Source organism: Kryptolebias marmoratus, linkage group LG4, assembly GCF_001649575.2.
Source record: "Kryptolebias marmoratus isolate JLee-2015 linkage group LG4, ASM164957v2, whole genome shotgun sequence".
Classification (NCBI taxonomy): domain Eukaryota; kingdom Metazoa; phylum Chordata; class Actinopteri; order Cyprinodontiformes; family Rivulidae; genus Kryptolebias; species Kryptolebias marmoratus.
In genome coordinates this window covers 20,595,957-20,608,217 of record NC_051433.1, presented here as the reverse complement: position 1 = coordinate 20,608,217, position 12,261 = coordinate 20,595,957, and the positions used below count along the sequence as shown (strand labels likewise).

General features: G+C 38.6%; 1 protein-coding gene across 1 annotated transcript in view; it reads left to right on the top strand.

Moving 5' to 3' along the window:
- LOC108244095 (A disintegrin and metalloproteinase with thrombospondin motifs 9) overlaps positions 1-10,314 on the top strand; it is a 49,254-nt gene extending 38,940 nt beyond the window's left edge. Inside the window, exons 31-40 of the mRNA XM_017429990.3 lie at positions 1,292-1,462; positions 1,538-1,732; positions 3,770-3,899; positions 4,102-4,196; positions 4,688-4,782; positions 4,913-5,046; positions 5,440-5,531; positions 6,125-6,229; positions 7,841-7,949; positions 8,090-10,314. Of these exons, the coding sequence (XP_017285479.1) occupies positions 1,292-1,462; positions 1,538-1,732; positions 3,770-3,899; positions 4,102-4,196; positions 4,688-4,782; positions 4,913-5,046; positions 5,440-5,531; positions 6,125-6,229; positions 7,841-7,930 (1,107 nt within the window). The 3' untranslated portion in view covers positions 7,931-7,949; positions 8,090-10,314. The remainder of the gene's footprint in view (positions 1-1,291; positions 1,463-1,537; positions 1,733-3,769; positions 3,900-4,101; positions 4,197-4,687; positions 4,783-4,912; positions 5,047-5,439; positions 5,532-6,124; positions 6,230-7,840; positions 7,950-8,089) is intronic.
- The last annotated feature ends 1,947 nt before the right edge of the window (positions 10,315-12,261 follow it).

The following is a 12,261-nucleotide window of genomic DNA, read 5'->3' as shown; positions in this document are numbered from 1 at the left end:
GTTCCATCCAAAAACATCCAGGGGTTTATGAGTTATTTTGCTAACAGCGCAAACACACACAATCGATTGTTTACCTATGGCTCCAGATCTACACTTCCTGTTAATTTTGCGATAAAAATATTAAAAATAATATCATGTATAAATAAACTGAATTAAATATAGCATCATATATAATACAATACAAGCTATTTAGGCCTAAATCTTTTATAATTTATTTTGTTTGTTTATCACAAAGTCTGCAATAAAGATTTTGGTTCCTGTACTAGCTACCTCTTCTTTTTTTTCTTTTTTCTCACCCCTAACATAGCTCTCCAAGTGAAAATGGATCATTGTTAGCTAGTTGTTATAAACCATAATTAAATACACAGTTCTGAATAGTTTTACCTAACTTTTCGAAGTTTACATTACCTTTACTGTCTACTCTCTGGAGCAGCATACTTGCTCGGTAACGCTAAACTACTTCTTTTTTATTTTATTTTTTTTTACCCTGGTGGCTACATATCTTTGTTGGTTATTAGAAAAAGAAACTGCAGCAGGAGTTTCTTCTTTACTGTGTTCACTTGATGTTGAATCTGGGTCACCAAGCAGCATGAAGCACATTTCTGAAGTGAGAGCCCTAATTAGCCTGGAGGAGGGTGTGGAAGACCCTGCCTTTGGGTCCCAATTAACTGCTGCTGGGGTTTAAAACTGCTCAACCAGCAAGGGTTAACGTACTGGTTGTAACTTACTTTTCTATAATGGACGTTTGTGTTCATTATATTCTCAGTATTATATTCCCTGTATCTAAATGACATAATATTTAACATTATACTTCAACTTGTGTAAAATATTAATGTAGATCTATGATTTTAAAGGAAATACATCTTTTAGAGACATTTCAGATTGACAAAACACTATTTTGTTTTTCATGGTTATTCTTGAACTGATTCTTCACTTTTAAAAAAAGCTTCTTTTGAAGGAATTTGCACCTGTTCACTTTTTAAATATCCTTTGTTAAATACTACATTTTTATTATCTTCTGGCAAACTTATGTGTCTACCTTTCTTCCTATTTTTTTCTTTTTCACTGAGATTTTGTTACTTTTCTGCTGTGGTAAAAGCCTTCAATAGTGGTTCGTTCTCCTTGCTGGTCCAATGCCCTGGTGATACTTTTACTGATGGAAGACAATTTTTTTTTTTTTTCCCCTGCAAGTTATGCTGCATATTTTATAAAAGAATGTGTCAGTGCACCCCAGAGTCCTATTCTCTTGTAGCTGAGTGGTATCTGAGTTTCAGTCTTGTCTCTTCAACAGTGCAGTAAATCATGCGGATCGGGCCACCGAAGACGAGCGTTGCACTGTGTGGATTACAACCAGCAGGAGGTCCACGAAATGTACTGCATGAACCAGATCAGACCACCAGACATGGAGAGCTGCAACACACATGCCTGTGAATTAATCTGGATTACCGGGGAGTGGACAGAGGTGAGCAGGCCCCCGATGTGCTGATGAGTTGAACGCTGTTGTTACTTCACGTTAACGGTTTCTTCTCTCCTCCAGTGCTCAGTCAGCTGTGGTCAGGGCTACCGCCAGCGTCTCATCTCCTGCAGTGAGGTTCACATGGAGAATGACAACTATGAATACGGCCACCAGTCTTTGTCCAACTGCCCTGGAACCCCCCCAGAGAGCTACATGGCCTGTAATCTGGGCCCGTGCCCACCGCCACAGGAGTGGAGGGCTGGAATCTGGGGACCGGTGAGTGAGTCTCTGCTCCTGAACACTTTATAGTCATTTATCAGCTGTAGACTTTAACTTTATGTCTTTTGCTTTAGAGGAAGAGCTCGTTATGGTGTGAAACTACAAACAGATTATGTGATATGAATTGACTGGTTGACTGATCTGTGATGGACTGCTAAATAATAAAATTGTGCAATGTTTAATTTTTAATACAAATATAATTCAAGGTTCAAAGTTTATAAAAAAAATGCTGCTGTTAACTTTTATTTTTGGAACATTAAAATGTATCATTTTTAGTTTTGATTCCTTCGTTAGACATAACAAGCTTTCATTTGAAACTCTGGATAAAGAAGATGGCTTTTCCAACTAATTATTATCAAGAAAACAGACTTCTTGAAGAAAAAATCAGTGGCAATCTGAAACAAACAAACAAAAAATTTGATTCCCCATACAACTATCACTATACAACCATTGTCAAAAGAAAACACACCATCTGTCATTTTAAAAGCTTCTGGTCCTACCTCTTTAATCTGTTTGTTTACCAAAAATGAGCTCATAATTCAGTGAGTGTAAAAATAAATTCAACTTTTCACATTTTATATACAAATCAGTTTGTTGTTGACTCAGTAACTGCAGAATGCCCCGTCTCATAGCTGCTAAACAAGCCCAAATCATGACACCTCCACCACCTGATGTTGACATAGTGTGTTTGTGCAGATATGCTTTTTCTTTGTGCAATAAGCCAAGCATTATAATCAAATCTTTGCTTTGGTGTCGTCAGTTCAATGGATGTTGAAATCCTGAAATCCTGTGGTTTGTTCAGGTACAACTATTACAAATCCGAGTCATGTTCCCATTTTTTTTTTTACAAAAAAAGAGACCTTCTCCATGTAACTCTTTCAAACAACCATATCGCTCATTTGTTTGTTTAATTATGCAATTAAGAATATGTTACATGCTAACCTGCAGTTTAATATTTTTGTTTTTATTTAGTTTTTTTTTTTTCTGTGGTCACACGGTCTGGAGAGCAGAGTTATTGAAGAGCATTTTCTTGTGACATTCACTCTCAAACAGATTGGCAGCTGCCACAAGTGTCCTCCACTTCTGAACATTTTGTGTCATCTGAAACGATGAGCTCCAAACTGGTTAAAAGTGTCGTTATAATCCTTCCCAGAATGATGGGCAGCAACAACTACTTTAAAAATCGCTGGTAATGGCTTTCATCTTTGGGATTGTGTTAAAAGCCTTAATGGGTTTAGATCAGCAAGCTGCCAAAAGCTGCTCTCATTAAGGGTCTAGCATTAGGTATCATTTAACGCACCGTGCTCTGATGTGACATACAGTATATGTGCCTGAAACCTAGAAGAATGTGCGCATCACGGCAGCCTTTCCATGATAAATGATTCCTAAACAGTCATACGGGTTAAGCAAAGTCAGTAATTCATAATAAAATCCATTGGATTATTTCTCAAAAGGGTTTCGGGTTTTTTTTTGTCTTTAATCTTCCTCAGGTTTTGAGAAATGGAAAGGCTTTACATATTCCAGACAAGCCTCAGGGGTTTTAAGCAAAGCTTCACGCCAATCAGGTGCATTTGACAGCAGCAGCTTTCTGCTACTTAATCTTTAGCAGAAGGAAAACGCATTTTATTCACTCACTGTTTCTTGATTTTTTTTTCTGTTCACTAAGTACTGATTAAGCATAATGGGTTGGTCATCTGAGGTTGTTTTTAACTTATTCTAAAATGTGACATACATTACATCCTGATAGGTAAAAGCTTGGAAATAATGGTTTCAACTAAAGACACAATATATCATAGTTTGGCAACCAAAATGGACATTTATTCACAATATTACTGATTATAACAAGAACAAGTTATAGATTTTATTTGAATATTTATTTATATATTAGTTTTCTTTTGACAAATAAGGTTATGTGCTGTTGATGATAGTTAAAGTGTAGCTTTGTAGAAGGTGACAAATAATTTGCACTGTGGAGCCTCTGAAACTCTGTGGGCTCTTCACGCTGTTGTTGTTGTTTTTCTTCCTTGCTGTCAGTGCTCAGTGAGCTGTGGGGACGGAGTGATGGAGAGGACAGCGTGGTGTGTGTCAGCGGATGGACAAGAAAGTAACAGATGCTCTCCGGATGCAATGCCCAACACCAGAGAAGTCTGCACTAACCCAAGCTGTGAGTCTTGATTTGTATTTGATGAAAATGACATTCAGTATGCAGTAACAGCTCCTCACATTTAGTTTACTTTGATTAAAAAAAGTGAATTGTCACAGTTTGTTTAGCTTCTGAAGTTGTTGAGGCTGAGTGCCTGCTCTGTGTTGAATGAATAACACGCCACCGAGTACGAACTTATCTCTGCTTCTTTTGTGCGTCCAAGGCCACCTGCCATCTAGCTGTCTCGACATCCAAACCGCGAATGGCCCCATACAGGACAGTGAACACTTCCTTAGTGTTCAAGGAAAACTCCTCAAGGTAGCACAACATCACCTTATCTCATGAGTGCATAAAGCGCCATTTGTTAAACCTTTCTGTGCGTGATGTGGAACAGGCACTTGAAGTTTTCTCTTTTGAATGATTTAAAGCTTTCTAGAGTGTTTTCCTGCACTCTTCACATTCTCACAGCTTGCTGCATATCTGCACTGCTGCCATTCTTGAATGTAATCTCTACTAGCATGTGTTCAGGGAGGCTTTTGATGCTCTGGCCTTGTGCGCAATGTTGCAAACAAACGCAGCACGTTTATGAAACACAGATAAAGTTATTTTGCACAAATGTCAAAAACCCTCTTTCTGGTTTTTGTGGCTTCGACTTTTTTTCCCCTAAATATGCATCTGCCTCTGCTTTTTTTTTCCATTGTCTTCATTCATATCACCTTTTTCCTTTACCTTTCCTCCTGCTTCCCTACTCGTCTATCTGTTCTCCCCCCTCCACATCAACTCTCACCCCTGCGGCTTCCTCTCCTCAGGTTTATTGTGCAGGAATGCAGACAAAGACTCCGCAGGAGTACATCACCTTGACGACCGGGGAGGAGGAGAATTTCTCAGAGATCTTTGGTTTCAGGTAAACAAGAGTTTTATTAGAAAAATCCAGCTGACTTCTGGCTGTTTTCTCCTAAAATGAGAAAATTCCATCAAGCTGTAAGGCTGATCACAGGTTTGTTTTATCTTTCCTGTGTGTGTTTGTTTCCCAGGCTCAATGACCCCACACAATGTCCGGCCAATGGCTCCAGAAGAGAGGACTGCGACTGTCGAAGAGACTACACAGCTGCCGGCATCACCACCTTCTCTAAAGTTCGCCTGGACATCAGACGGATGCACATCATCAGTGAGTTGGCCACGTTCTTACACAGGCAGAAAACAGCATCTGCAGCCGGTGTTTACTTCTCAAATAAGAGCTGCCATAGCCTTGTAATTAAGTCCCATTTTATGAAGGTTAATGGGCTCAAGATGCCTTCAATTTAACAAATATACAATTACAGGACAAAAGGTGAGTAAATAATGCTCCAACTAAACTGAGTTATACTGACATTTCTATTTGGGTGACTCCAAAAGGTGATCAGATTTATTTTTAAATTACATAATTGGTCATTAAGGACGATGCAAGCTATCATTACAGAGTCATCCAAGGCCTTTTGGTAATAGATTCAATGACATAACCTTTCTTATTTTATGCTACTATATAAAGTACTTAATTTCTTGCCCTTCTCTTGTCATTTAGCTACAGACTGGAAGTTTGCCATCACCCGTGAAGGCAAGAGTGTCCCGTTTGCAACAGCTGGAGACTGTTACAGTTTGTCCAGCTGTCCACAGGTGAGAATGAAAGGATGCATAACGCCCGCTGGCCTGGATGCAAAGGTTTTAAACAAAAATGTTGCACAATCTGTTAGTGCTTCGAGTATGTGTTGGGGACAAATCTCAGCTGCCGTCGCACCAAAATTTAGCTCAGTATCTTTAAAATTGGCTGAGTTATAGCCATTTCTGTGTTTACTAAGGTTGGTTAGCTGTGGTAGCCATATTGATTAAAACTGACCTGAAAAGTTGGTCAGATTTAGATATGCATCCAATGCTTACTTTTGTGAGTTTCATTAAAACTTGTCCGGTGGTTCAGGTAAAGTTTTGCTTATTTTCCTACTAAAATAAACCTTAATGTTGATATTCAGCCTCCAGGATGTGTTTCTCCTGCTAGATTGGGACTACAAGATGTGTTTTTATTAATCTTTTGAAATACCATTGCTTAAAACAAAAAGATTTTGATGGGGAGCACATCTTGATTGGTCTCATGTTTTATTTTTCATTTAACACAGCAGTTTTGATAGTTTCTTCCTTAAATCACATACATTTTCAATGCTATTTAAAATAATTTTGGGATTACATCTCACAACGCTGTCTTTCTCTTCTTTTAGGGCCAGTTTAGGATCAACTTGTCAGGAACAGGTTTTAAGGTGGCGGAGGACACCTCATGGATCTCCCAGGGCAACTATGCAGTGGCTAATGTGCAAAAATCCCAGGTAACTGATCACACACCTGTCAATAATATCCTAGAAGAGACTCACAGGCATGGTCTGAAACATCACTGTGTTCAAATTCTCTGACAAAGTTGAAAGTATCAAAATAATGACTTTATCCCTGCTTTTTTTATGATGAGATGAATAAATACTCCACCCTGCTTCTTTTCCTCCATCAATTTCTGCCTCTCATTCAGGCCCTTTCAGGTGTTTTGAAGCTCCATGTGGGATTAGTCTCAGTGGGGTTGATGTTCCTGGAGGCACATTTCTCTGTAAACTTTTTTTTGAAAATGAAACCTTTCATGGGCAGCTGCTCTGTCAGACGCGCTCACCCTCCCACCACCACCGTCGTCCACTTTTGAAATGGAGATCAGGCTTGGGAGTGCTTTTCAGCAGAAGGCAGAGGCAGTAGAGTTCACAGTCTGATGTCCAAACTCCGCTGACCCACTTTGGACTCTTCAGTCAGTTTAAATAAAGTCTGGTTGTGACAGCTGGATGCAGACAGCATTTCACTGAAGATCTGACAAACCACTTACTTTATACTTTACTGTTGTGGGACAGGGTTTTTGCCCCCCTCTTTTTAAACTCTAGATGTTGGTATGAACTATTATCCATGCAAGTGACATGTTAGTGGGTAACTGGCTGGTATTTGCATGGCTCCTGACAGTATTTGGCTTTCAGATGTGAAACAAAAATATCAGAACCACTTTAAGGCGATAGATCAAATCTTTTGAAGTGATTTTTTTTTTTTTTGAAAGATTGTGAACACTTAATGTCTTAACTGTTGTAGGTAGCTCTTTGAACAATCTCAATTTGGAGAAAAAAGAGTTTAATTTTGACTGGATTGATGAGCTGACAGCGTGTTTAAGCAGAACCAAGGCCGAAGTCCTGCTGTAATAAAACTACCCCATCTCAGAGGATTTGGAGCTGATCATGTGAACACTGTTTTTAAGAATCTTTACAATGATGTCACTTTGCATTACTCTGTTATCTTAGTAGAAATATTGTGATACTCCTTCAGGAAGTGCCCCAGGCTGCACCAGATGTGCTCCTGTAAATCACCATAGAATTCGATGTAACTAACCGGGTGATGTGACGCTGACAGTGATATAAAGGTTTATAAAATGGCACATGCATAAACCTCCCTGAAGTTTTGGAGATTGCAGTTATTTTAAGGTAGCTGCAGTCCACTTTGGTCTTGGCCTTGCTAGGACTAGGCATTAGCTCATTAGTCTGGTCAAAATAAAACTATTTTGCTCCAAACTTATGTTGTTCAGAGAGCTACCTACAACAGGTAAGATATTGACTCCTTATAACCTTTCCACAGAACCCCGCTTCAAAAAATCTGAACCCGTTTTAAGAGCTTGTTGCAAGTAAATTTGTCAGATGGGATTTTATTTTATTGTTTGGCATGTGGTACTTACTTCTACTTTTTTGTGCTTTACAAAAAAATGTAAGATTTTTGGAACATGTGAAAAAAAAAAAACAGAAGAAAATAATGATTTTGATAAGTAATTCCACAACTGGTGCATGTATGTTGCAAAAGTTGCTGTTCTTGGTGTTTTTCTGAAAGAAGACCTAAAGGAGTTCACGTTGTTCCTTGTGTTTCCACAGGATGGCAGCCAAGTGACAGGAATCTGTGGAGGCTACTGCGGTAAATGTTCACCGTCCTCTGACAGCAGTCTGCCTCTAACAGTGGAATAGATGCACGGCCGTCAAACAGGTGTGGAAAAATGTTTGATTTGGAATCATTAAATAGCCCATTGATCAAAAGTCTTTGAGCTTATTTGCTGTAATGATTAAATATTTGACCTAATTGTATGTTTTGTTTTTGTTTAAATCCGCTTCCATTCACCTCTTCAGTCATCTTCAGGTGCTCATTTCTTCCTGCCATCCCTCCTTCATGGTGCTACACGCAACGTTGAGTGCAAACTCACCTTTTGCATCACCTCTTTAACTCCACATGTGAATAGTGTAAATTGGTGTAAGTAATGTAAATAGCCCGATAAAAACTCCTTATTTATTGTACTCGTCATTTAGTTTTGTATTGTGAAATAATTTAAAGGTGTGAGCACGAAACCATTCAGTTTTTGTTCAGAACTGCCTTCCATTTTGGATATCAGCCTAATGTTATTTAACTGTAAAGTTACTCTGCAGTGCATTTGTCAAAGCCATATGTGTGTGTTTTATTGTTTGTTTGTGATGGTTATCGGTCCGGTGGTTCTTATGCGAGCAGCCACATTCAGACATACCTTGTAGGTTAATGATAAACACAGTCCCTTCGTTGGCTGTGTTCAACTCTGATTTCTCTTACGGGGCTGCAACACTTTATTGTAAGCTTCAAATTTCACTTCCTGCCTTTAAAAGTGAAATTCCTCTCATTTTTCCTTTGATGCGTTGTGTTTGTAGCCGATAAGATCCAAAACCAGGTGTCAGACACCAACCGGCTGCTCTGTCTGGGTTTCTCCAGCTGTTACCTCCAGGTGGAGGCTGTCACCCAGCGGGGCAGAGGAAAGCAGAGAGCAGGCTCATTAAGTGGTGATTAACGGGGTCAGGTGTAACAAACGCACCGCACAAAAAGGCCAGGTGTTGCTTTGGTGGTTTGACTTTTACTGAACGTTAGCACCGGGGGGACTAACTAAAGCCCGGTTACTAAAAAGATATGAGGTGAAACAGCGTAGAATGTACGGTCCTCATACGTGAAGGACGTTTAGCCATATACGATTACTTCTTTGGCCTTCCACACATATCCACTTTACAGGATCAGAAGGAACAAAGGGGAAACACAGTGTGGAGTTTAAGCTGCCAGGCATTAGAGAGAGCTTAAATCCTCTGTGTTCTCCCACTCTCAGCTAGTGTGCAGCGACCCAAAGAGCTATTAGCCTTTAGCTTTTTACTGAACAGTCAGGTTATCTTATCTGGGGCCACTTTACCTCATGCCAAATAAAGTTCCACAGATGCTCCGGAGATGCAGTATAGTGTGACCCTGGGGACAACTCTATCTGCTGAGCTCCCAGACCCTTTAGTCTGTCCTCATGCTTGTAAACCAGTGCTTCCTGTACCTCACATTCTTTTCATTTTTGTTGTTTAAAAGGATCTGTCCATTTACTCTCCTGCAACTGTTTATAGCTTTTTGATTTGGTGTCCTCTGTGAAGAGATCAGGGTACTTTGTATTTTGTGTTTATGTGTCTCTTTATCCACTGTTATACATTATTAGGAGCTGATCTTTTGAGATTTCAGAAAGTCCAGAAGATAATTTAGAAACAAAAGCAATGATTCTTTACATTGTTTCACTTTACGTAAGATGTGTAGATCATGCACAACTGATTATGAAGCCATGTCTATATTAGTCGTTCTGTTGGTGCTATTTTAGTACCTTAAAGGGATAGTTCAGATCGTTTGAAGTGGGGTTCTGTGGAAAGGTCATGAACAATTAATATCTTACCTGTTGTAGATAGCTCTTTGAATGACCTCAGTTTGGAGAAATAGAGTTTATTTCTGACCGGATTGAATTTTGACCCAACTTCAAAAGAACTGAACTATCCATTTAGGTGATATTGTTCATTCTTCAGCCAAAGGGAATTCACTGCAGCCTTAAAATGCAACTTAACGGATTTTAAAGACAGGAAAAATGAAATCATTTGTGTCTTACTGAAGGTCACAACAAACAAATGCACTTCTGACTGTGAATGTCAGATTATAATTCAGTCAGGTTCTCAGGTGTCATAATGAAGGGATTATTTTATTTAATTGTATTTATCTTGTTGTTCACACTTGCCATATGTTTACCAGGTAACTGAACATGTATTATTGCATTTACTTATGAAAAATGTCTTTATATGAATATGTATTCTTTATTTTATTTTTGAATTGACCTTTTCTTGTGAATGTACATAAACCTCAGCCATGAATGATTACCATAAAATAAACCATCTGCCAGTAGGTTTCCTGTTTTAGAAATGCATTTATTTATTATTATTCATACCTGCATAGAAGCGGTATTTGGTTCAGCCACTTTAAAAGCATGATTTATGTATGAGAGCAGACAGGGCAGTGATTGAGTGTAATAAAAAAGGACTGATGTGCACCACACTTGTCAGCCTGCTCTTCACACTATTAAATCATTTTCACAGCAGTTTGTCCTCCACTGTAAAGCATTTATGAAAAGCTGATAGTCTGGGTAATGTGTGGCTCATAGATTCTCGCTCCATAAAGCATCTGCGTAATTATGATCATGCACTTTTCACCATGGCTGCCAGCTTCACATATGACCTGACAGATGGGTTTTGCAGAACTAATCTTAGTTCTGTTTGTGTTATTTAACAGTGAAGTTTCAGCTTAACTAGCAGGTCTCAGTGACCTTTGTTAATAAATGTACTCAAATTGGGACTGGTGATCCTATTTTGGGGTATTATAAATTTTTATTTTGTATTGTATTTCATATTTTTGTATCACTTTTTTCTTCTTACATTTAAAACCAATACTCCACTTAGGATAAATTGCACACAGACATGCAAGGAAAAACAAAAAAAATAAATAAAAGCTATTTTTTGTTTTACTTGCAAGTAGTACTTCATTAGTATATTTCTAATCGTAGGTATTAGGACCACAAGGACCACACACGTTCAACAAAACTGTATCACATGTAGCCGACTGTCAGAAGTACTAAAATATTTGTCCAACAAAATAAAAGTTACATTTGTAAACTTTTTGTTTTAGGAAAAGCAACACACTCTTTCAGAATAATAAAATGACGAAAATTAACTGATGTAGAGCATGGACAGTATGTGGTTCCGAATGGAGCAACCTCCTAAAGATTTTGTCATATTTCATCAATAAGGCCACCAACACATGAGCACTTAAACAACCTTATTACAATTCAAATGTTAGTCATTCATTTGTGTCACAATTTTCAATTTGCTGCTCCTACCCCAGCATTACAAAAACCCCATGCATTAAAACATGTGGTTTGATTAGGGACAGTGTGTTCTGATTTTTGGTTGTAGTACATCATATAACGCAGATGAAATTCACAATAAACTGCAAATATTTCCACATACACAATGAGATTTTGGCAAAACAGGTGAGAAACCCCATCCCTCTTTGGAGCTCTAGAAGCAACAAGTCCTTTAAATATCTATTTGTAGTAGTACTAGTCTGAGTATGCTGCTGCTTGAGGATCGTTGTAAAAGAAAGTTTTGGAGAGAAAATTGAAAAGGTTGGAAGACTGGGACGTGAAGGAATTTCTTGTAAATATAAGACCTGAATAGACTTTCAGAAGCTTTTATTGTGGTTTTTTTGGCCAACATTTTTTTTATACAACAGGTTTTCCCCACAAAGATTAGAGCAGTGACCTGATCTGGGATTTAAGCTGTACTTAATGATCTAAACAGCTCTGAATCGAATGTCCACTGAACAACTGGAGCCTCATTCAGCTCAGATCTGAAGTTCCCAGGTAGGTTATTTAAGATAATGTGAGACAGAACGTGAGGGGTTAAGGTCCAGCACACTGCACCAACAACCCCTGGACTCTGTCAGCATCTGAAAAAATAAGCTTTTCCTAACTTCCACTTTTGGTTTTATAGATTACTTTTTAATTTTCTTGAAATTAGGCTTAAAGTAATGTGAGGAATTTTTAAGCCACGAGTCCTCAGGGTCTGCTCCTACCATCATCATTCTCAATCCAAATGGTAATCCGGGTTGACTTTAAAGTGAAGTTTGGTAGAATGCCTCAGGCTCTTCATGTGTGTGTTTTGTGAGATAAATGTTATATCTTGGTGTCATTCTGAAATTATATGGCTCCAGATTTCTGTCCAAAAGATGGGTGCAGCAGCTCAGCAGTTTTTGTTTGGATGTAGATCAGTGAGCCTGCACCAGTGACGTGCGGTGAGGTTCATGGTTGGTGAGGCACAGAGTCAGATTTACAAATATATAAATCCAAAAGGGTAGCTTATTCAATTGGCTACTGGTTATTTCATATCTCATCAGCGTTCTTCACACACACTCTCTCTCTCTCTTTCTCTCTCTGTCTCTC